General features: G+C 47.2%; 1 protein-coding gene across 1 annotated transcript; it reads right to left on the reverse strand.

The window, feature by feature from the left end:
• Window positions 1-1092: 1092 nt before the first annotated feature.
• On the reverse strand, window positions 1093-23776 carry armc1 (armadillo repeat containing 1). The gene is made up of 7 exons (XM_063206381.1): window positions 23590-23776; window positions 21634-21842; window positions 19355-19446; window positions 12254-12443; window positions 10712-10828; window positions 10185-10259; window positions 1093-6337 (listed from the first exon to the last, which is right to left on the reverse strand). Exons 2-7 carry the CDS (start codon window positions 21793-21795, stop codon window positions 6152-6154), a joined length of 822 nt encoding a protein of 273 aa, XP_063062451.1. The 5' UTR covers window positions 21796-21842; window positions 23590-23776; the 3' UTR covers window positions 1093-6151.
• Window positions 23777-24977: the final 1201 nt, after the last annotated feature.

The following is a 24977-nucleotide window of genomic DNA, read 5'->3' on the forward strand; positions in this document are numbered from 1 at the left end:
AAAGGTGGGGTCTGTTTTAAAGGTGCCTGCCTTCAATATAGGCCTAAAGTGCAGGGGGAAATCCTGATTTGTGTTCATAGTTTGGCCCTCGGAGGACTTTTACGGCCCAGACCCCAGATGAATTTGAAGTGGGCCCTCGAATGAAAAAGGTTCCCCACCTTTGGACTAGATGGTTAGATATTTTCTCTCACTTTGTGTGCTACATGAGAGATTGCCAGCTCAGCTGAGTCATGTGATTGAGGAGACATTTGACATCATGCTCCCACTCACACCTATTCTAGGGGCACTACCATTCATACCGGTACCTATTCTACAGGCATTAACCCTTATAAAATACATACATTACACTCCCATTCACACCTATTCTACAGGCATTAACCCTTATAAAATACATACATTACACTCCCACCACTCATACCTATTTCTACAGGCTCCTTATAAAATACATATATTACACTCCCATTTATACCTATTCTACAGGCTCCTTATAAAATACATACATTACACTCCCATTCACACCTATTCTACAGGCATTAACCCTTATAAAATACATACATTACACTCCCACCACTCATACCTATTTCTACAGGCTCCTTATAAAATACATATATTACACTCCCATTTATACCTATTCTACAGGCATTACTCATAAATACAAAACTACAAAATAAGAACAGTAGGCCTACATTAAAACCTAAACTCATTTATTTGCTAAATGTATGCGGCCAATCACAAATTTGATCTTTTGATTAATATTTACTGCGTAATAAACTAATGCTTACCGGTCTGACCAAAGTACAGCGAGTTTTGCAGCCAATGGTGCCTACGAGGCCAACCTGTTCAAGTAGAAGTAAAAATTCCTAATTCATAAAGAATACTTGGTGTAATTTGAGGGTAAATGAAAAATATACCACCTGTGAATGGGCAGCATAAATCTTGGAAATTAACCACAACAAAAATACACACTCTACCTTTTAATTACAAAAATAGGCAAACTCAAACTCAAAACCATTTTAAGCTCCCAACAAAACTTCAACAAAAATCACCAAACACAGTCGACACAGTCAAATGAATGCCATGACATACGCAATGTCCAATTCATTTATATTTTATTGAATAAGTCGTCATTACGGTGTACAGGCAACAGTTCCTTGTGACCTGAAGTACTCCCCATAGCAGAGCAGAGATACACTGTACTGTACAAGAGAAGCTAATGAGTGCGTTGCAATACGCGACCTTGCCTCCTCCACTTGCGCTTGTCTCCTCGCCCCGCCTCCTGGCCCCTCCTCCGTGGAGAAACCGATAAAGTTTCCCAGATGTCAGCCTAGCCACAACAACTTTTGAGGGACTGTTTTTCATTCACCATCCCAATTGCAAATGAGAAGAAGGCTTTACAATTGAGCTTTTGCAAGATATTGAAATATAATGCTGTGGTCAGTGATGTCATCATGACATATTACTTCCTGGTACGAGGAGACAAGCACAAGTGGAGGAGGCAAGGCCGCATATTGTAACGCACACAGTTACTACGCGGAGGCTCTGCTATCCCTTGACTTGTTCATCTCCTACTGAACAGGACAGAAATTAAAGGTGTTAATTAAAAGCAAAGAGAGGAGACAGGGAAAAGGGGGTCAATCAAAAGGAAAATGTTCAAGTAAGGATGACAAACAGTATATAAGAAGAGTATCAAACAAAAAGGTTGTAAATAATTGACTGTACATTATTTTTAATTTAAGAAGTGAACTGGATCCCCTGGGTTAAAAAAAAAAGATAATACTTGAGGGTTATACGCTGTGTTGATCGCAGCCAATATGTTGGAAGAAAAGGTGGTGTGCAAAAAATGGCCTCAGTCAGAGAACACTCATCAGTCCCCATTAATATGGTATTTCAATCTGTTCCATTTAAAACTTAATGGATATCCGATTGCTCAAGCCTTGCATTAAAATGCACTTCACTCCCAATCTCTATGAAAGAAAAAGAAACGGACAAAAAGGCGGACAAGGGGGGAAAAACAAATGAACAGTCAAACGTCTTGAACTCCTCCTGTTAGCTTTGAACTCTGGGTATAAAGAAGTGCATTCAGCTATTAGCCATTCCAGTTACTACGCTATTCCTTTACAGTGAGAGTCGGGAGAGGCTGGGAAACGACGGCTAAAATCTCATCGCAATCAAGACGAGGAGAGGTGTGTGTGTCTGTGTGGGACCTAGCCGTTGCCGTGTGCGTGTATGCACCCCCTGATTGACGAGTTCTGTGTGTGTGTGTGTGCGTGTGTGTGTCCGACTCTCGATGTGAAACAGAAGCAGCTTAGGTAATGCAACATGTGGTGGTCTATAGGTGGTCAATCACAAAGGACTGCTGGCCAGGAGGATGCAAGCTGAACAGTGTTTCTCGACAACATCATTGCTCCTTAGTAAGTTGCTAACTTGACGCTGTCAAGAAACGCACTCCTGGCCAGCTGTGGCGTAGTGTAGTGAGCATGGTGGTGTTGAGAGCGTGCCGTTTCAGCAGCAGGCACCAGGCGAGCAGAGCACGTTTTGGCAACGCAAGCAGCAGTATATCTCACTGTTTGCTGGAAGGCTCTGGAATTGTGGCAAATATGTGACGTTTCGAACTGTTCTTCAGTGTTTTATGGTGAAAAAACGGTGGAAATCTGACAACAAAACATGTTGAGAGAAGTCGTTAGTGTGCATTGTTGTCGTCATTAAACCTACAGAGGTTAGGCAATCACAACCAGTGACTAGCTAAATCACCCATTTGGTTCGAGTAGTGTTTGAGGTTAAACATCGATCTAAAACGCGTGTTCGCATATTACTACATACGTTTGTAGGTATACGTTTGCGGTGCTTGGCACGTGGCATAACAACAAAAGGAGAAAACCGTGCGGCTAGAGAGGAGCCCCAACCCCTCATGTCCCTTTTAAAGAGTAAAACGAGCGAAACGTTTCTCCGCCGTCTGCTCTACAACAGACCTGTCAGCAGTGATGTGCAACTGGGACATATTAGCTTACAATCCAGCGCCACACAAGCCAAATCAACAGCTTTTAGGCCTACCTGTCTAATTCAACCAGGTGATCACTAAACCAGGCAACCACCTTTCTGAATTGGACAGGTGAATCCAGGTGGTTTGGAATATGTGGCACTGGATTGTTAAGTGATGAGTCCAGATTCCCCCATCACTGCCCGCTAGTCATCTGCTGGTGTCTACGGAACTCCCCCTGGTGGAAGGAACCTGCCGAGATTTACGAGGTCTAATACACACACGAGAACGGGGAGATTTCATGTATTCAGAACTAAACCAATCACAACCCAAAAATATATACACATTTGTAGGTTTTTTTTTTCTTCTTAAGGTTTCAAAAGAGTGAAAAATGAAAAAAACAATCTTAAAAACAAGATATAAATATTAAGAACAAGCAGGAGAAGAAAAAAGAGAAAAGAAATCAAATCACACACACAACACACACTCCTCCTGCACGAGAGTAGCATCACTATGAAAGACGATGGCAAAGAAAAAAGGCATTAAAATATTACAGCATGCTTTGGTGAGGCCTAAATGGTAAAGGGAATAGATGATTATGCTTCTCATGATCAAATACATTCCAAAAGAGACAGACAAAAAAACATAATAGAGTAAAAAGGGGGGTGGCAGAAAAAAATAAGGTCATTTTGAAAATAATAACACCTGTGTTGTTTAAAATTATCCAACCAAACCCATATGGGCCATCCCATCACCAGTCCGTCCTAGACCAGGGTCTAACTGGCCGAATACACCAGCCGCAACACGATTAAGCGACTAGACAGAGAATCGCTGGACTGTTTAGCAAGAGCGATGCGAGCGATAGAAGCAACAGAGTGTGTCCGCTAAAAGCAAAATGCAAGCATTCCGACATTCCCATTGGCTGTGGCGGCTGCCGTCGAACAGCATCACAGCTCATTTGCATAATACTGGCTGAAGCCCAATTACAAACTGCTGCCCAAATGGGGCACCTAAGTCACGCCCTTCTACTTCCGATACATGGGGCAGGAGCTCGCAAAATTTTGAATGCGAGTCAATGGAGCGAGTCAAGCTAAATCCTCATCCCGTTTGGCATGTGCTCCGGATTTCACATATGATGACAGTGAATTTAAAAGGTTTGGATTTGCGTCGTAAGACCACTCATTTTCGGCACGCAAGAAACGTTATTTTAGCTTTTGTGCAAAACTGTGTTGGAGACTACACTTGCGCCTCGCATATCTGACGTGAACCGAGGCACAGCCAACCCTACCGCTGCACCGTGGCTTAAGTGGCTGCACGTCGGACATGCGACGTCTGTAGTGTAGTCCAAATAATTACATATTTTTACACACTCACAACTCAAAAATCGCTTGCCAAGTGAAGTCAACAAGCACACCATTGGTTGTTATTAATTCTGAGGCACAGCATATGTGTGATCGACGGGGAAATGCGAGGTGGGTCGGAAAATAGCTTTGATCAGTCCATTACAGCCCAGTCAAAAGTTTTTCCGTTGCCAGCCCCAGAAGCCGCCCGGAAGGGGTGGAGACTTAGGTGCCCCATAGCTTTCGTCTCTTCCATCACCAGCGAGCGACTCAATTAGGGATGCAAACGATCAATGCGTTAATCGATTAAAAAACATTAATCGCAATTAATCGACAATTTGACTGACATGAGACCCAGGTGAAATGGGCATGTGAAGAGTGTGTGTGAAGAGTGTGTGTGAATAGTGGGTATATTGAAATAACCTTTGGATTAAAGAATTGAAATAGAATTCATTGAAATGTGGTATATTATCTCAATTTTTCATTACATTTTTTTGATTTTGTATTTTGTTTTTGAGAAACATTGAAATTTCTGGGGGAAAACGCCGCATATTAATTAATTGTAAGTCGATCTATAAGGCTATCAACTAATGATTAATGAATGAATCGATAATTTGCATCCCTAGACTCAATACAAGTTCAATTACTTCCGCTGCTGGAGTCGCTCAAGTGGCGTCTGGTCTCTTCCTGCCTCTACACTACATGGGAGGTCAAGTCACAAACCTGCTTTAGTGTTCCCCGAGGCATGTAGCAGTAAAACCTGGTGGTGAAAGAGCCACTCGTTTCGTTTCATTCTAAACTAATCACTCATTCAGCTAAACATTCAACAATGTCAACGGCCTCCAGTCCCAGCCAGAGAGGCACTCCAAGACGGCGGTTTAGTTGCCAACCAAGTGAAGCTAACCGAGCGGTAGTAGCCGTAAAGCTGCTACTAAAAGAGCATCCCGTCCTCATCGCCTTAGCAAAAACGATGCCTGCAGGCTCTCTTTTAGCAGATTTACCACACTCTTCAACAAGGTTTAATCGCTTCTGTTCTTGGAATTACCCCTCCATGTTTACTGTGACCCTACACCAGCCTCTGGGTTGAATAAAGCAGATTGGTGACTAGCGCGCCCATGTAGTACACGCCAACAGAGACTTGCAGAGTCAATACAACACACCAGGAGCCAGACAGACGGGCAGGCAGAGCAGGACAGTCAGCCATGCATTCATTCCCCATCACAAGGACCCATCAGAAGAGGACAGCAAACAAAGCCATTGGACAGCCCTCGAGGAAACAAAGTGGTGGAAAAAAAGGAGAATGCTAAAAAAAAAAACAGGAAGTGATGCAAGAGGGCTGAGGTGCGCTAGCCAATCAGAGCGTGGCATGAGTCCCCTTTCTTTATGGCTTCAGTGGCGAGTTGACCAATGGGAGCAGTGACGTTGCCTAGAGGTCAAAGGTCGTCGAGAGGGATCGCTGGGAGCACGTCGTGCCTTCATACATACATGCACACACGGTGCGCTTCACTGTGGCTTCTGCTGCAGTCTTGGTTTGTTATTATAGTCGTTTTGGAGCTTTTCGATACACAGTTATGGTTATTGCAAAAAAAAGAAAAGAATTGCACTTGGCAGTCCGACACCCCCTGCAGGGCAAGGTGTGACAGTGCAAGGGGAAAGGGGCGGGTTTTTTTTTTTTCTCTTCCGTTTTCTTCTTTTGAGGGGCAGGGGGTCGTGGTGTGGTGTGGTGTGGTGTGGTGTGGTGTGGTATGGGGTTTGGCTGGGTTGAGGTGAGGGGGGGTTGTGAGTGTCGTGTCCACCTCCGCCCTCCTCCGCCCCCCGCCCCTCCCCCGCCAGGTCACCAGTAAAAGGAGCGCGTGAGGAAGTTGGCGGCGGTGCTGAGCCAGCCCACGCCGTCCTGCATGGAGCCCAGGCGGGACACGGCCTTGTGGGGCTCCTGCGACGGGCTCTCGTCCTCCGGAAGGTAGTCGGGCAGGTCCGTGTTCTGCTCCACCACAAAGTCGCCCTCTAGTGGAACCATCAGCTACAGCAGCGGGGGAGGAGAGGAGAGAAGAGAAGAGAAGAGAAGAGAAGAGAAGAGAAGAGAAGAGAAGAGAAGAGAAGAGAAGAGAAGAGAAGAGGAGAGGAGAGGAGAGGAGAGGAGAGGAGAGGAGAGGAGAGGAGAGGAGAGGAGAGGAGAAGAGAGGAGAGAAGAGAAGAGAAGAGAAGAGAAGAGAAGAGGAGAGGAGAGGAGAGGAGAGGAGAGGAGAGGAGAGGAGAGGAGAGGAGAGGAGAGAAGAGAAGAGAAGAGAAGAGAAGAGAAGAGAAGAGAGGAGAAGAGAAGAGAAGAGAAGAGAAGAGAAGAGAAGAGAAGAGAAGAGAAGAGAGGAGAAGAGAAGAGAAGAGAAGACATTACGACATGGACACATACACCACTTCAGGGGGGAGAAGAGAAGGGAAGAGAAGACGACGTTACAACAGGGACTAATACACTACTACAGGGAAGAGAAGGGAAGAAGACATTACAAGAGGGACACATACACTACACATGGCGGGGGTGGGGAAACATTAAAACATGGACACATACACCACTACAGGGGGGAGGGGGGAAGAAGACATTACAACATGGACAAATACACTACATATGGGGGGGGGGGCATTACAACATGGACAAATACACCACTACAGGGGGGAGAAGAGAAGGAAAGAAGACATTACAACAATGTTTCTCAACGGGGGCACTACAGCCCCCAAGGGGGCATTGGGGAGCCCTAGGGGGGGAAGAAGACGTTACAACATGGACTAATACACTACTACAGGGGGGAGAAGGGAAGAAGACATTACAATATGGACACTTTGGGTCTTTCTCAAAACCTAGGACAGTGTCCTTACAAGTGTATCAGCCTAATTAGTCACGCCCAGTGATCGGATACTCTTTGGAGAACTCTACAGAATATCCAATCACTGGGTGTGACTAATAAAGAGTATCCAATCACTGGGTGTGACTAATAAAGAGTATCCAATCACTGGGTGTGACTAATTAGGCTGATACACTTGGAAGGACACTGTCCTAGGTTTTGAGAAGGGCCCATACACTACATATGGGGGGGTGGGGAACATGTGTCTTGAAGGCCGTTTGCAGCCCTTGAGGCCTTTTCATCCGGCCCCCAATATAGTTTTAATGTTGCACAGTTTCACATGAAATATTTTGTAAAGGAAACTTACATTTGCAACACAATTAAGATATATTCAGGGGACCTAGAGAAGGTGAGGTCTGTTTTAAAGGTGGCTGCCTTCAACATAGGCCTAAAGCGCAGGGGGAAATCCTGGTTCGTGATCATAATGCAGCTCACAGTAAATATCACATCAGCTGTAGAGTGTAGAAACCGTGGGCATATTGTTAGTTAGGCGATCAACTCTGCCACCTGGTGGCGATGAGATGAACTGCAGCAGCTGAGCAGCAGAGGGGGCGGGGCCACTGTGGCCATTCCAGGTCATATCAGCTGCTGCCGCAGAGCTCAACACCTTTAGGTAGAGAACGCCCTTCAAGCCCCGACACACACCACACAGGGCTCTTAATTACCACACACACACTCCTCTTTACTCTGTCTGTGTGTGTGTGTGTGTGTGTGTGTGTGGTCTCATTGCTGCTGGTGGCTACTCATCCTCTGCTTGTGTGTGTGTGTGTGTGTGTGGTCTCATTGCTGCTGGTGCTACTCATCCTCTGCTTGTGTGTGTGTGTGTGTGTGTGTGTGTGTGTGTGTGTGTGTGTGTGTGTGTGTGTGTGTGTGTGTGTGTGTGTGTGTGTGTGTGTGTTTTCACTGCTGCTGGTGGCTACTCATCCTCTGCTTGTGCGCGCGCGCACGTGTGTGTGTGTGTGTGTGTGTGTCTCGCTGCTGCTGCTGATGGTGGCTACTCGTCCTCTGCTTGTGTGTGTGTGTGTGTGTGTGTGTGTGTGTGTGTGTGTGTGTGTGTGTGTGTGTGTGTGTGTGTGTGTGTGTGTGTGTGTGTGTGTGTGTGTGTGTGTGTGTGTGTGTGTGTGTGTCTCGCTGCTGCTGCTGATGGTGGCTACTCGTCCTCTGCTTGTGTGTGTGTCTGTGTGTGTGTGTGTGTGTGTGTGTGTGTGTGTGTGTGTGTCTCGCTGCTGCTGCTGATGGCTACTCGTCCTCTGCTTGTGTGTGTGTGTGTGTGTGTGTGTGTGTGTGTGTGTGTGTGTGTGTGTCTCGCTGCTGCTGCTGCTGATGGCTACTCGTCCTCTGCTTGTGTGTGTGTGTGTGTGTGTGTGTGTGTGTGTGTGTGTGTGTGTGTGTGTGTGTCTCGCTGCTGCTGCTGATGGTGGCTACTCGTCCTCTGCTTGTGGGAGAGAAGAGGAGGCTCATGGGAGAGGTCATGTGACCCAGTGTGTGATTGCGGCCAGTGAGTAACTACGCGCAAAGGAGGAAGCCAGTGTGTGTGTGTGCGTGCGTGCGTGTGTGTGTGTGTGTGTGTGTATGTGTGTGTTGGGAAGCCAGTGTGTGTGTGTGTGTGTGTGTGTGTGTGTGTGTGTGTGTGTGTGTGTGTGTGTGTGTGTGTGTGTGTGTGTGTGTGTGTTGGGAAGCCAGTGGTGTGTGTGTGTGTGTGTGTGTGTGTGTGTGTGTGTGTGTGTGTGTGTGTGTGTGTGTGTGTGTGTGTGTGTGTTGGGAAGCCAGTGTGTGTGTGTGTGTGTGTGTGTGTGTGTGTGTGTGTGTGTGTGTGTGTGTGTGTGTGTGTGTGTGTGTTGGGAAGCCAGTGGTGTGTGTGTGTGTGTGTGTGTGTGTGTGTGTGTGTGTGTGTGTGTGTGTGTGTGTGTGTGTGTGTGTGTGTGTGTGTGTGTGTGTGTGTGTGTGTGTGTGTGTGTGTGTGTGTGTGTGTGTTGGGAAGCCAGTGGTGTGTACAGGGTGGAGAGCTCATCACCAGCCCCCACATGTCACACTGCATCACACTCACCCCACTTTACACTCCCCACCGCCTGGGTGTGTGTGTGTGTGTGTGTGTGTGTGTGTGTGTTTTATGCTGCCCCACCGCCTGTGTGTGTGTGTGTGTGTGTGTGTGTGTGTGTGTGTGTGTGTGTGTGTGTGTGTGTGTGTGTGTGTGTGTGTGTGTGCACTTTACGCTGCCCCACCGCCAGCCAGCTCTCTTCTCCCTTACCCCCACCGCCTCAGCACATGCATCAGCAGAGCCATTCCGTACACAGTTTTGTCTTGCCTACCCCCTAAGCTTTCTTGACACAAATATAGAGTAAAGGGGTTCTCAATGTATATGTTCTATATTTCAATGTGACTCCATATATTTAATAATAATAATAATAATACTTTCGTTTTATATAGCGCCTTTCAAAACACCCAAGGACGCTTCACAGAGTGTTGTGTTGGGAAGTGTGAGTGTGTGTGCGCGTCAGTGTGTGAGCGTGTGTGTGAATGCATGCAAGTGATATTTGTTCATTTTCCCACGTCCCCCTAGCAGTGTGCTGGCGTTCCCCCAAGTGGTATGTGTACCTCTGGTATGGAACCGCTGCCGGCTTACATCACTGATTACATCACTGCAAATCTACTCCCCATAATGGCAACTACGGCAGCAGGTCTGCTAGCTTTATGTGCTGCTGGCAGCAAGGGTCCCCGCGCTCTGCACAAGAGCCTCAAATTGTCCAAAAAATAAACAGGACATCTGCTCTTAGCATCAAACCAGTTCTGACCAGAACCAGTTCAAACGGGTTCAGAGGAGAATCAGTTCAAACAGGTTCAAACTGGTGCTGCTGACCACAACCCATTCAAATCGCCTCAAACCAGTTGAAACCGGATCAAATCAGTTCTTATGAGAACCCGTTCAAACCGGATAAAACCAGTTAACACCAGATCGTACTGGATCAAACGTACCTCTTCTCCGTCCTCCCCCTTCACCACCTGCTGCGCTTTCATCACTTTGGTTGAGTTGATGGCCGACCCCAGAGCCTGCGGAGGAAGGAAACATGTTTAGAGAGGAGAGGAGCAACCAACCACCAATCAGGATTAGGCTGACAGTGGAGCAACCACCAATCAGGATTGGCTGAGAGAAGAGCAATCGCCAATCAGAATTAGGCTGACAGTGGAGCAACCACCAATCAGGATTGGCTGAGAGAGGAGCACCCGGCCAATCAGGATTACCTGAGTGGAGCAACCACCAATCAGGATGAGAAAACCAGGAAATAGATGTGATGCAACTAGTAGTAAATGCCTTGGGGGAAACCCACTAACCAGCCAACCCCTGAGCGGCGGGTGTGGAGCTCATCTCAATGACGACAGAGGTGGAAGTGAAGTATGGCATTCCATTCACCTCAGTCTTCAGGTCACAGCGGATATGCACGCATACGCACGCGTGCACACACACACGCACGCACGCACACACACACAGGTGTGTAACTCACCTCAGCCTTGAGGTCTGAGCGTATGCGCACCACACATCTCTTGACGGCCATCTGGAAGGTGAAGCTGATGACGCCTTTGATCTTCAGGAGAGCCTCCTCACACAGACTCCGCCGCGCCTGGACACACACACACACACAGACATACATCATGTTACTACTTGCCCCTACACACACACACACACACACACATTACTTGCCCCTACACACACACACACACAGTCAGTTTACAGTTTACAGTGACTTTTGCAGCTAAAAATGGCTATTTCTGGAAATTCAAAATGGCGGACCATGGAGAAGATCCCCCTTTTCATGTATGAAAAATGTATTTTTTCCAGTCATAATGAATACTTAGAATTTGATGGTGGTGATAAGTACTCATGAAAAAGGTAACATTATTGAATGGGTAGCATGAATTCTGGAAATAAACAACTAAAAATCTCACACAGTGTCCCTTTAAGGGCCGCAAATGGCCCTCGAGACATAGGTTCCCCACCCCTGGCCCTCGAGACATAGGTTCCCCACCCCTGTGGGCCTCGAGACATAGGTTCCCCACCCCTGGCCCTCCAGACATAGGCTCCCCCCCCCCTGGCCCTCGAGACATAGGTTCCCCACCCCTGGCCCTCGAGACATAGGTTCCCCACCCCTGGCCCTCGAGACATAGGTTCCCCACCCCTGTGGCCCTCGAGACATAGGTTCCCCACCCCTGTTCTAGGTGGACGTTAAGACTGTTACACTGACACGATCTCTGAAGGCATTTGAATCCAGTCCAGCTTCTTGTCTGCTGTCCTTCTCTAGTCTGTAATGTCACCTGGTCCCCAGTGTCCTGCGGTGAGGCGTCTCCAAGGGGATCCACATCGCTGTGTGTGGACAGAGGCCCTAATGTCACCTGGCTATGTACGGCTGGCCTGCCCTGTGGTGAGACTCAGGTTCAATCTTCACCCCATACTGCTTGATACGTGGCATTTAGAGCCTACCCCTGCACCCCCACGGACACACACACACACACACACTTACCCCAGCAACCCCACGGACACACACACACACACCCCAGCACCCCCACGGACACACACACACACACACACACACCCCAGCAACCCCACGGACACACACACACACACACACACACACCCCAGCAACCCCACGGACACACACACACACACACACACGCCTACCCAAGCACCGACACGGACACGGACACACACACACCTACCCAAGCACCCCCACGCACACACACACAGCATCACATGCTACACGACAGCCAGGTTGGCGACCTTTTTCATGCTAACAAGGCCAGAGTTCATAGGGTTCAGGAGGATTTCAGAGCAAAAAATGAACCTTTGCACAGATCATGTTTTTTTTCTTTGTTTAGTGAGAGGATTCAGAAAGTAAAAGTGAACAATGGTAGAAATGATCAAACCCCCAACATGCTTTACGCCATTGACCTCAAGGTGCTACAAATGCATAAAACAAAAAAGATAAAAAACGACAATGGAGCGCCATTCTGGAAACGCTGTAAAGATTGTCCAAGGGGAGGGTACTGACCGAGTCGTCCAGGCCGTCGATGTGCAGTACCACCGTCTTGGCCCGCTTGTTGGAGGATCCCAGGAAGAACTGGGCCTTACGTCGGCATGACGACGAGGCCTCGGCCTGCTCGGACTCTGCGTTGTTGGCGTTCTGGAGGATCTCATAGATCTCAGACGCCAGCAGCTTCGTCTCGCCCGGCGTCGTGCCTCTGGAAACACACATACACACACACACACACACACACATTTAGAATATTTGTGTCGTGTGTATGTTTAGTTTGTGTATGTTTTGCATTTGTGTATTTATGTAAGCTGATAGACACCTTAATTTCCTTCGGGATTAATAAAAATACTCTACTCTTTTTTTAGTTTATATGTTGATATTTCTGAATTCGCTCCAGCACACATCAGGAAACAATACTGACTAACTGAGCGTGTGCGTGAGCGTGTGGGCCTGTGCTGCGCTGCAACCCCCCCACCCCCCCGAAAGTGATTGGGCGCAAGTCAGACAGCACTGTCCCCTCACTGGGCAGCAAACCTTGCACCCCCTCCAACCCCACCTCCCTCCCTACACCCCCCCTCCCCTCCCTACACCCCCCCCCGCCCTCTACAAGTCAGACAGCACTGTCCCCTCACTGGGCAGCAAACCCCGCACCCTTTCAGACCCCCCTCCTCCCTACACCCCCCCCCTCTTTCCAACCCCCCCTCCTCCCCCCACCCCCCCTCCTCCCTACACCCCCCCCTCCCCCCTGCCCTCTGCAAGCCAGACAGGCAGCTCTGTCGCTTGCTAACCTTTTCAAAGTAAAAATAAAACTGGCCCTGTGCGTGTCCGAACGCTTCACATGCTTCAGTTAGTTTCTCCACAGCGTCGGCCGTCCCCGCGCATATCAGCCATCTTTAATTCACAGCCCCGTGTCAATCAAACCACCACGCTACTTCTGCAGCATGTCACTGTCACAGCAATTGACACCACAATCATTCTTAAAATAAGAAGCTGGGAGTAGAGGATGGGGGGAGGGGGAGAGAGAAAGAGAGAGAGGGAGCAAGAGAGAGAGAGAGAGAGAGAGAGAGAGAGAGAGAGAGAGAGAGAGAGAGCGAACGAGAGAGAGATAGAGAGAGGGAGAGAGAGAGAGAGAGAGAGCGAACGAGAGAGAGATAGAGAGAGCGAACGAGAGAGAGATAGAGAGAGGGAGAGAGAGAGAGAGGGGAGCGCGCGCACGAGAGAGAGAGGGAGCAAGGGGGTGGGGGGGGTTGAGCAAGAGAGAGAGAGAGATTATCCCAGCATGAGGCTGCTGTCTGCTGTCTGGTGTCTGGTCGAGTGCCCCTTTTGTTCTGGGTGGAGTTTGGCGTTAGAGGACTCAGCAGCTCTTCACCAGCTCCTCCGTCCCTCTCCACACCCCCACGGCCCTCCGTCCCTCTCCACACCCCCCCACAGTATATGGGCCCTCCGTCCCCCTCCGCACATGCCCCCCCCCCCCCCCCCCCCCCCCACACAGCCATAACAGCTCCTCCGTCCACCCCCCCACCCCCCCCCCCCATTGGTCCTCCGTCCCTCTCCACACCCCCCCACAGTATATGGGCCCTCCGTCCCCCACCGCACCCCCCCACAGTATATGGGCCCTCCGCACCCCCATGGTCCCCCCCCCACAGTATATGGGCCCTCGGCACCCCCCCCCACAGTATATGGGCCACGTCAGTGAGCCATCAGTCCGCTGCCGCTACAGGACGTGACATCTGCTCGGTGACAATCCCCACGGTGACAATCCCCACGGTGGTGGTCGCGGTTCGCCGGGGCCTGCCTGCCTGGCCTGGTCAGCCAACGGACCAACCCGCTCGCCCGCCCGCTCGCTTGCCCCCTCGCAGCCAGACATCCCAGCAGGCATTGGGAGCTTCCTGCCTGCGTACGTCACATGACCCGAGGGCAGCCTGCGGGGCACGCATGCAGCACTTCACATTTACATACCACTCATGCCACGCCATGCCATGCCGCGGCAGAGGAGCTGCCAGTTATACACCCCCACCACCCCCACCCCCCACACACACAGATCTACTGTAGCTGCCAGTTATACACCCCCACCCCCACCCCCTCCCCCACCCCCTTCCAGTCAGATGTACTGTCGCCTCTGTCAAGGTTACTGCTGCTGCTGCTGCTGCTCTAGTACTGTGGCTTATGACGTTTCCCTTTACGTGTACGTGGACAACTCAATGACTCCACACTACAGTCTCTGGTGCACATCAAAACCTCATAGCTACTAGTGGTGTGGATCGGCACTGCCCTCACGATCCGATTCGATCACGATTCGGGAGGTAGCGATTTGATACGATTCTATTCTATGCAATCCGATTCAATTCTACAATGCATTGCAATGCATTACATTTCTACTGAAAGCAAAGCAAATGTTTCATCAGTCATGATGAGGCAATACAAGTAGTCAGATACCGAGCAACAATTTATTGGCTGTTTTCTGTATCAGTCTGTATCAGTCTTGCAATGTTTTGAAGTGCTTTTATTTAATTTAACATTCATTTGCTCCCGAAATATCCATGGAAGTAATTGAAACTTAAAAAAAATTGCCAGATCGATTCTGGATCGTCCATGCCCCGCCATGGATTGCATCGCTGAATCGATCATTGTTGACACCACTAATAGCTACTGTCTGTATGTACACCACGATGAGTGATGCCTGCCTGCACTAGATTTAAGGGGCTCCACAGGTTCTGCATGGATGGTCTGGCTTCTAGGGTTAGGGTTTTATAAAAGCAGGATCCCTTGGCCAAACATTGTCTTGCCGAGTTAGTCCGAGGCCACAGACGACCTCTGGTCAAAGTCACGGCATATGGAATGGTGGCGTACAACCCGCAGGAGAGGCTTTGACAAGCGCCATGGTAACCAGAATGACTGGCGGATCTGGAGGCCAGGGGAGGAGGAAGAGGAGGGCAGGGGAGGAGGAGGAGGAGGAGGAGGAGGAAGAGGAGGGCAGGGGAGGAGGAGGAGGAGGAGGAGGAGGAAGAATTGGAGGAGGAGAGGAGGAGAGGAGGAGGAAGAGGAGAGAGAAGGGGGCAGGGGAGGAGGGAGAGGAGGGCAGGGGAGGAGGAGGAGGAGGAGGAGGAGGAGGAGGAGGAAGAGGAGGAGGGCAAAGGGGGAGGAAGAGGCGGATGAGGAGGAGGAGGAGGAGGAGGAGGAAGAGGAGAGAGGAGGGGGCAGGGGAGGAGCAAGAGGAGGAAGAGGAAGCGGTGGTAGAAGAGGAGAGAAGGGCTGGGGAGGAGGAAGAGGAGGAAGAGGAGGAAGAGGAGAGAGGAGTATATCCACCTCTGGCACGTGTCTGTGTGATGGTTGATGACCAAACAGTCACTTCTTGTTATGGTGCCTTAGGCCAGTGGTTCCCAACCTATGGGTCGGGACCCACCTTATGGGTCGCCAAAGATCCACAGGGGGTCGCGGAGCCCTCTTGATTTTAAGGGGTTTCATTATAAATATATATAGCCCATGTTGAATAAAAGACAAAGCATTTAACTAATAAATGCATAGAAGCAACAAATTGTAAGTGCTACATTAAACATTTATTCTATATTTGACCAAAGACGAATTGAGGAATAAAATAACTAAAATTAGTTTTCGCAGGAAACAGAGGGCATCTTGTGACTCCGTCTCGTGCGGGCGCTCGCGTGGTTGGGTCATCAAAGCTTACAATAGTAAAAACATGGGTCCCTTAAGAAAAAGGTTGGGAACCACTGCCTTAGGCCATTCAAGCATAACATGACCCTGTCATCACAAACCCAGCACAAACACTTTTTCTGCTTTTCTGCAGGACGTTGTGTGTGTGTGTGTGTGTGTGTGTGTGTGTGTGTGTGTGTGTGTGTGTGTGTGCGTGCGTGCGTGCGTGCGTGCGTGCGTGCGTGCGTGCGTGCTTGCGTGTGCGTGCATATGTGTGCATGCACTTGTGTGAGTGACTATTGTCAATGTATTGTTTTTATGTTCAGTTTAGCTGCACATTGGAGACTGGTCAAACTGAATTTCATAGATTACATACATTTTTGACATTAAAGTCCACTTGGCCTTCCCTGTAGAGTCCATGCCCCTATCCTGCAGAGCATACCCCTCAATTAACAACTCGAGTACAGTATCTTACTGAGGTGCAGGTAAGCCCAACTAGAGTATGACACGGGAGTGGATTTTCACTCCCGTCCCATCCCGGTCCCAGAAAAAAAATCCCATCCAGTCCCATCCCGGACTGGAGTAAAAGAAACAAATCCCATCCCGTCCACTCCTGAAAAGAATGTCTCCCAATCCTGCCCACTCCCACTCAAAATCAACCCCAATCCCGTTTCGTCAAAAAAAAAAAAAAAACGCTTTATTTGTTTGTTTTCTTAAGAACAAATAAGCGGCATTCCCACTCACGTTCATTTTTATTCCCGCTCCTGCCCACTCCCATTCATCTTTATTCCCGCTCCTGCCCGCTCCCGTTCATCTTTAAAATTTTGACTCCCATCCCACGGGAATCCCGCAGGACCCACGGGAATTCCTGAAAAATGTCAGCCTCTAAGCCCAACTACATTATCAGGTAACCCCAGGTAACCCCCTCATCCTGAAGAAGGTGTTGAATCTCTTGTGTAAGTGTTAACCCTCCTGGTAGAGGAATTCCCTGGTCCTATAGTATACTAAGAAGATACTTCAGGAGTAAACCAGGTTAAGTTAAAGGGACACAGTGCAGGAAATGGTCAAAAAAGGTACTGCAACTATGCTGCACATTGAAACTGGGTTGCCTATTGCCAAATTTGATCTTTTCATGAAAGTTTACCATGTAATAAACTAATATTTTCTAGGAGATGTTTGAACTTAAATAATTAAGTGGCAGTGGCAGTATTTTTAATTATTTAAGTTCAAACATGAACTAGCCTTTATAATAAAGCGGTTTTATCTAAGAAGAGTGCCTTGGCGTCCTGCCCTTTTTTTAAAAAATGGTATTCATATTGTCCATTACATTTAATTTAACACATAAGTTTGTTTAAATATTCTTCTGTCATTCCAAGACCTGCTAGCTCGGTACCTGAAGGACATTACGTGGTAACCAAATCCATGTTACTTTCCCCCGTCGTACTCAGTGTGCTGTCGCTTAGACAGACAGTGTTTCATACATGAGGGGCTGTCTTAATATCGTTTTCGTATGCACCATATGCAAGTCTTGTACTTTAAATCAGAAGCTGCAGCAAAAAAAAGGGCAAGGCAAGGCAAAAGAGCGTGATGTTTTTGCATGCGGTAGCAACCTGCCTACTGATGTCACAATAGATCAGATCATGATGCAAAAACAACATATTTCACATTATTGTTGACCATTCAAATTCACAATGAATCAACTCTGTTGTGACAAGCACAGCCTCAGTTACTCTCTACAATATGTGCACACAACACACAACACAGCACACCAAATGAAGGAGGATTGGTGCATAGGTTATACCCCCCCAGAACCCCTCTACCTCAACACTGGTTGAGAAGGGAAAAAACAAAACAAAAAGTGCCAAGCGTGTAGTTGTGTGTACGTGCGACTCACGTCTGAATGACGTTCTGCAGGCTGTGTGTGTGTGTGTGTGTGTGTGTGTGTGTGTGTCAGGGCTTGACACTAACACTCGCCAGCTAGCGAAATGCGGGTGAATTTCGGCTTTGGCTAGTAGATACCGAAGGTTCAGTAGCCATTCTGGCGGGTCCGTTACTATTCTGAATGATGAGGCACCGCATTTTGTAGTTTTTTTCCTCTAACCGTCTTTGCTACAATACCCATGAAGCACCTGTGTCACTTGTCACCTGTGTCTCACACACGCCAGGGATCTAATAGAGCTAGTCTTGCGAAGAGGAGTGGCAGTGAGCTACCGGAACATCAGCGTGCGTTTGGAAATGTCACTGAGAGCCTTCATGTGAAAATAAAGTAGCAAAGTTCATCTCAACTGACCTGTTTTGCGATCTGTCATTAGTACAATACTTGGTAGTAGTGGTGGACATTAAAGTGACCAAGGCGAGAGGAAAACACGTCAGTCTGTCAAATCTTAACCCTAATTAGCGCAGTGATAAGAGAAGGACACATGCGGCATTAATAATGTTCGGTTTAAATTATTTTCTGATTTGCCTGTATGTCCATGTTTCTTGTGCTGTTGTTCCCGACTGTCAAACCCGGCTTAAACAACACGCAGTAGTAGCCTTCCAGACTGCACAAAAGCATGTCCCATCGCATGTGCCCGTCTCGCCTTGAGTCCGTTTGTATTTTAAACAACTCACTATTAAACGGAATGAAAGGAAGTCGTAGCCCCTTCTGTAGTTACCGCATCTGTGTGTGCTTTCTAGTGGATACTTTTATAAGAAAATATTATTATATATATTATTATTATATATTATGCTATTCCACATCCATGACCGAGCACAGGCGAACTTGGCAATGACTTTGCGCATCAATTTGGACGGCGACCTCCACAGATAGGCCTATATGATGTGAAGCAAGTGCCCTCCAGATCAAAGAGGAAAATATTTTGCTCTCGTGTAGCTTACATTTGTGCCCTTCCACTACACTGTGCTTGTTTTTTCTGCATGGTAAATATAGCCTACTATAGGCTATGCCATTCCTCAGATCAGTAAATCTGTTGTTTCCATAGCATGCATGCATGGACCAGTTAATAGGCCTAACAATTCTAATTATTAGGCCCTATAACATATTATATTATACTGTATTATCTTATATTACATTACATTACATTATATTATATTATGTTATATTAGCCTACATTACATTATTACATAATTCATTAAAGCTGCTATGATGGTTAAGAAAATGATGGCTAGTTAAAAGGCCCAATGGCTAGTGAGTCAGGAAAACCACTGGCCAAAATGGCTGGTAAGCGAAAAAGTTAGTGTCAAGCACTAGTGTGTGTGTTTCTCACTTCTGCATGACTGTCTGCAGGCGTGTAGCTGTGTGTGTGTGTGTGTGTGTGTGTGTGTGTGTGTGTGTGTGTGTTTACTTCTGCATGACGGTCTGCAGGCGTGTAGCTGTGTGTGTGTGTGTGTGTGTGTGTGTGTGTGTGTGTGTGTGTGTGTGTGTGTGTGTGTGTGTGTGTGTGTGTGTGTGTGTGTGTTTACTTCTGCATGACGGTCTGCAGGCTCAGCATCATCCCCAGCTCCCCCTTCATCTTCTCCCGGTTCGCTCGACATTCCGCCAGGTAGCGCACCGCCTGCAAGGACACACACACACACACACACACACACACACACACACACACACACACACACACACACACACAAGCGCGCACACACACAAGGACACAAGCACGCACACACACGCGTACACACACACGGACACAAACACACACACAGACGGACACAAACACGCACAAGCGCACATACACACACACGGATACAAACACGCACACAGACAGACACAGACACACAGTAGGCGGCCATTACAAGTCTTGTCTCGACTCGCACGTGTAAACACACTCTACCGCCTGCAGTTGCAGCTGTAGCCACAGCGAACGCCGTGTTGTTTACATAACTTTCACCAAGCGAGCGGTAAACACTCTGGCTGATAGCATTACATGTTCCCAAGGTCCTTCGCCACAAGCAAGGCAAAGCCGAAATCACATTCATTCTATGTCACTTTAAGGAAACTTAACAGTCATGGGGGTGAGTATGGGGGCTGTATGTAGCCTCATTTACAATTAACAGGGTAGTCGTCCACCGGGTTACACAGGTTTGGACCCTCCTGAGAGAATGATGATGACATTGCAAAAAGAAGAGCAAAAGCAGACAAGACTACGGAGCCCATTTGGAACATTTCTTGCAACAAGTACAGTAGGTACATAATCTGGAACTGAAAAGAGGTCAATAAGATCACCAAGATAGTTTCTAGACTACGACACAAGCCTACATGAAGAAATACGAGATAAATACGAGATGAACATGGAGGAATACGAGATGCACTTGGAGGAATGCAAGATAAACAGCTTGGAGTCTGTCCTATCTTCCCGGCTTCCCTAAGAGAGCTGGTCAAACTACAGAGGTCTGCACTACACTGCGTCTTGTTCACGAGCCTGCTGGGGGCGAGGCCAGTGTTTTAATGCCTATGCAGCAGCAGCACTGACTGGAGTGTGGAGACCGCTGGATGAACCATGAATCGCCATGACAGTACTGAGCAGCAGGGGGAGCCAAAGTACAGCTGGGATTTCCACTAATGAAGAAACTGATGAATTTGCTATTTCATTTACACCTATTTTGATTGAGCAATCATTTCCCTGTTCTCTTTTGCCAACAATATATTGGATATAAATGAATAACATGCCATGTCAGGGGGTTGTCATGGCAGTGTAGGAAAGAGTGACACAGTGCAGTGTAATCAGATGCAAATGCATGCAGTGACAGCAGAGGAATCCCGAATTTCCAGTCATTCAAGGATTACAAGGAGTTTTATTTGACATGTGCTTAGAAATACTAAAAGTATAACATTTTAAAACCATAACACGTCATAACTTGAAATTAGATTCATCAGCTTTGGGCACCTGCAAAGTTGGTGGATCTTGACAGACCAGAATACAAGTACAGTAACTGGCACATCCAAAATATCTACATGCAAAATGAATTAAAGAGCTGAGAGCAATTTCTACAGACATGATGTGAAGTACAGATACTAAATTGATCGCGAAGACGTGTGAAATGATGCGTTTCCACCACATGCTGCGCACAACATTAAGAAGTGGGGGGCACCGTGGCCTAATGGTTAGCTTGGTGGACTTGAGATCAGATGGTTTGTATCCTGCCCTTACTACTCCCTACAGTCATGGCTGAAATGCCGTTGGCACCTAACCCCACATTGATCCAGGGACTGTAACCATTGCCTTGTAAAATAATAACTATAAGTCGCTTTGGATAAAACATCAGCTAAGTGTAAGCTTAATGTGGAGTAATGCAAAAGTTCCAACTTACTAATAATGCGGAGTAGACGACTTGTGGGTACCAACATGCAATAATGCTGAGTAGATAGATAGATAGATAGATAGATAGATAGATAGATAGATAGATAGATAGATAGATAGATAGATAGATAGATAGATAGATAGATAGATAGATAGATAGATAGATGGATACCCCTAGACCTTGTGATAGATAGATAGATAGATAGATAGATAGATAGATAGATAGATAGATAGATAGATAGATAGATAGATAGATAGATAGATAGATAGATAGATAGACTTTTTATTTAGTAGACCACTTGCAGGTACTAACATACTTACTAATAGTGCGGAGTAGACCACTTGTGGGTACTAACATACTTACTAATAGTGCGGAGTAGACCACTTGTGGGTACTAACATACTTACTAATAGTGCGGAGTAGACCACTTGTGGGTACTAACATACTTACTAATAGTGCGGAGTAGACGACTTGTGGGTTGGGGTGGTCCATGAACAGGATGAGGCCGGGGAGGCATCCTTGGTCCTCTACGATGGCTCGCCTGTTCAGGGGGTCGGCTGCCAGGTCCCGCAGCTGGTTGACCACCGCCAACGCATCCAACTCCCCGCTCATGGTGACGCCGCACCGAGGGCCATGCACAGGAGACTGCACCCCTTACACTGTAAACACACAACACTGCTCATCACCGAGGGTCATGCACAGGAGACTGCACCCCTTACACTGTAAACACACAACACAACACTGCTCATCACAGAGGGCAATGCACAGGAGACTGCACCCCTTACACTGTAAACACACAACACAACACAACACAACACAACACAACACAACACAACACAACACAACACAACACAACACAACACAACACAACACTGCTCATCACCGAGGGCAATGCACAGGACACTGCAGGCCTTACACTGTAAACACACAACACAACACAACACAACACAACACTGCTCATCACAGAGGGTCATACACAAGAGACTGCAACCAGAGAGGGTATGTAAACCGGCTGTGCTGCAACCCCTTACACTGCCAACACACAACACTGCTCATCACCGAGGGAGGGCCATGCACAAGAGACAGCAGCCCTTTACACTGTAAACATACAGTACAAGACTGCTCATCAGATAGGCCAAAAACCAACATACTGCAAGTCAGTTGTTTTAAAAGTGCGGGCCAAGGACCCCTGGGAGCAGCAAAACAAAATCAATAATTGAATTGAGTGAAAAATTGACATTAGCCAAAAATAAGGCAAACAATATTCCCATTAATTGAGAACAGCATATCTGAGTATTATTGAGCAGTATTGGCACTGCCTCACAGACCTAGACTACAGTTGTTAAAGGAGGGGAAACAGAAAATGAGTGTGGCAAGACCCATGTAAGGGGGGGGCTTGACTGGAATTTACCAGTATATGGGGTGTCTTTCTTGTCATGGTTAAGTTTTAGGGAACCCCTGTTGTAAGTGTATAGCATGATAGTGTGTACAGCATTCAGTGGATCAATAGATAATAACAAAGGGACAACTACAATTGGATATCACATTTCACAATGTATGTGCACAAGAAATAGGGTAACCGAATGCCCCAAATGACAGGAGAAGATGTGTCGAATATTATCCAGTTATTCGCTATGAAGGAACACCCTGATCTAGCTGGTACAGCCTGCGTTGTGCTATGCTGTCACCGTTTCACTTTACGTGGCATTTTAAAAATGCTTTTGTCGAAACTGACAGTGACATGATGACCAAACCAACAACATAGCATATCACATAACATTGTCACAAGTTATATACTCCCACGTACCAAATAACTATCTAAAACCCACAAAAGCCGGTAGACTAGGCTAGTACGTCCCTGTGGTTTATGACCGACGAGAACAAGGCCACGGTGGATCTGGGGTGGGCCTTGCTGGATACGTTACGACACCTAGCTAACAAGCTAATACGGGGAACTTAAATCAAGCAAAATGTCTCCACTGTGGTTCAATTCAACACAAATAAAATTAGACCCAAGCCCATCATAACGCAAAATGCATAGTTGTCGTTAGCTCTAGCTACACGGGACAATAAAAGTAAGGCAGCAGGTTAGTGTGGTGGCCTCGAGCTATTGCTAAACCCCTTCACTGATGTCATTGTCAACACAGCCCATTATGAACCAATCCCATTTCATTGAACAATAAAATAGTTAACTGTACAGCCGAACGGCGTGTACATCGGTCATAGACATGATCCAAATTTAGCGACAAGCACACGGCTCTTTTTCGCTTAATCAACTGATGTCCGCAATGTATAACTATTTAGCAACCCACACACATAACCTTTAACACGCCCAGGACAGGACAGACAGCACTCTGCTGGAATGAGAGCTAGCAGACAGCTAAAGTTAACATTAGCTTGGGTTACCTCTCTCTTTAAACGAGTGTCTCTTCTTCAAAACTTCCAAGGTGTCTGTTGATGGGAAATTGCTTTGGTGTTACACTGTGTCAAACCAATGTCTATCCCAGCAATCAAACACCAAGCACAAAAAATGCCCAGGGTTTTGCAGAGCATTTGACACAGTGTACCCTAATGCAGCTCACTCCTCTCTCGCTACTAGCCTACTAGCTAGCTTTGCCGTGTTTGGCTATCTCTGCTACGTCTTAACTTTCTAGATGCTGATTGGTTGATTCCAGAGAGGCCATTAGGAAGAGATGTCACTAAACAGGCTGGAGATGCAGCAGAATGTGTTGGAAATATGGAGAGTATAGTGAAGTTGAGAGTATCATTGACATTTATTGATCCCGAGGGAAATTAAGGTGTCAAGTAGCGTACATACATACATACATCTATACAGAAGAAGACACAAAGACATATAGGGCAAATCGTGTACACACAACACTGCACCTATATTCAATTACCATACATATTATTCACAAGGTCAGATCTCTCTATCACACACACACACACACACACACACACACACACACACACACACACACACACACACACACACACACACACACACACACACACACACACACACACACCAGACATTACACACACAGAGAGAGAGAGAGAGAGAGAGAGAGAGAGAGAGAGAGAGAGAGAGAGAGAGAGAGAGACACACACACACACACACACACACACACACACACACACACACACACACACACACACACACACAAGATGGAAAACTGGAAAAAGTGTCTAAAGCGTCAAGGTGCCAAAGTCACCATAATAAATGGTTTATTTATTTGAGTCCTAAAAACTTTGCCTACACACACATTTACACATATGAAACATGCAGTAGTCAACTATAGTGAACAATAACCTACACACACCAGTGATGCAATCAGACATATGTACCATTTTTGGGGCAGCCGTGGCCTAGTGGTTAGAGAGCTGGTCTTTCAATCTAGGGGTTGCCAGTTAGAATCCCCCCTGACCTCTCCCTACATCTCCATCCATGGCTGAAGTGCCCTTGAGCGAGGCACCTAAGCCCACATTGCTCCAGGGACTGTAACCAATACCCTGAAAAATAATAGTTGTAAGTCGCTTTGAATAAAATGAAAGCATCAGCTAAGTGCAATGTAATGTAATAATAATGTAATATTATGTAGAGAAGAGTAGCCTACTTTTATTGTCCAGTATGGAGTCCAGTCTGCTTACGGTCCTCTTCTCAGCTGATGTAGTGAGAGCCTCCAGTTCCAGCATCCCCTTTAATGTTACCACCCCAGCATGGGACAGGACACATGCTCCTGCAGAAGCAAAATAGCCTCAACATTTGAATTTTGTTTCTGTTAAAATAAGAA

This window comes from Engraulis encrasicolus, chromosome 9 (genome assembly GCF_034702125.1).
Source record: "Engraulis encrasicolus isolate BLACKSEA-1 chromosome 9, IST_EnEncr_1.0, whole genome shotgun sequence".
Classification (NCBI taxonomy): Eukaryota; Metazoa; Chordata; class Actinopteri; order Clupeiformes; family Engraulidae; genus Engraulis; species Engraulis encrasicolus.

Coding starts and splice junctions, on each gene's coding strand:
- armc1 (XM_063206381.1), bottom strand. CDS start 21,795: ATGAGCGGGGAGTTGGATGCGTTGGCGGTGGTCAACCAGCTGCGGGAC. Junction 10,829..12,253: donor TCGACGGCCTGGACGACTCG/GTCAGTACCCTC, acceptor GTGTGTGTCCAG/GCGCGGCGGAGTCTGTGTGA. Junction 6,338..10,184: donor AGGGGGAGGACGGAGAAGAG/GTACGTTTGATC, acceptor CCGCTGCTGTAG/CTGATGGTTCCACTAGAGGG.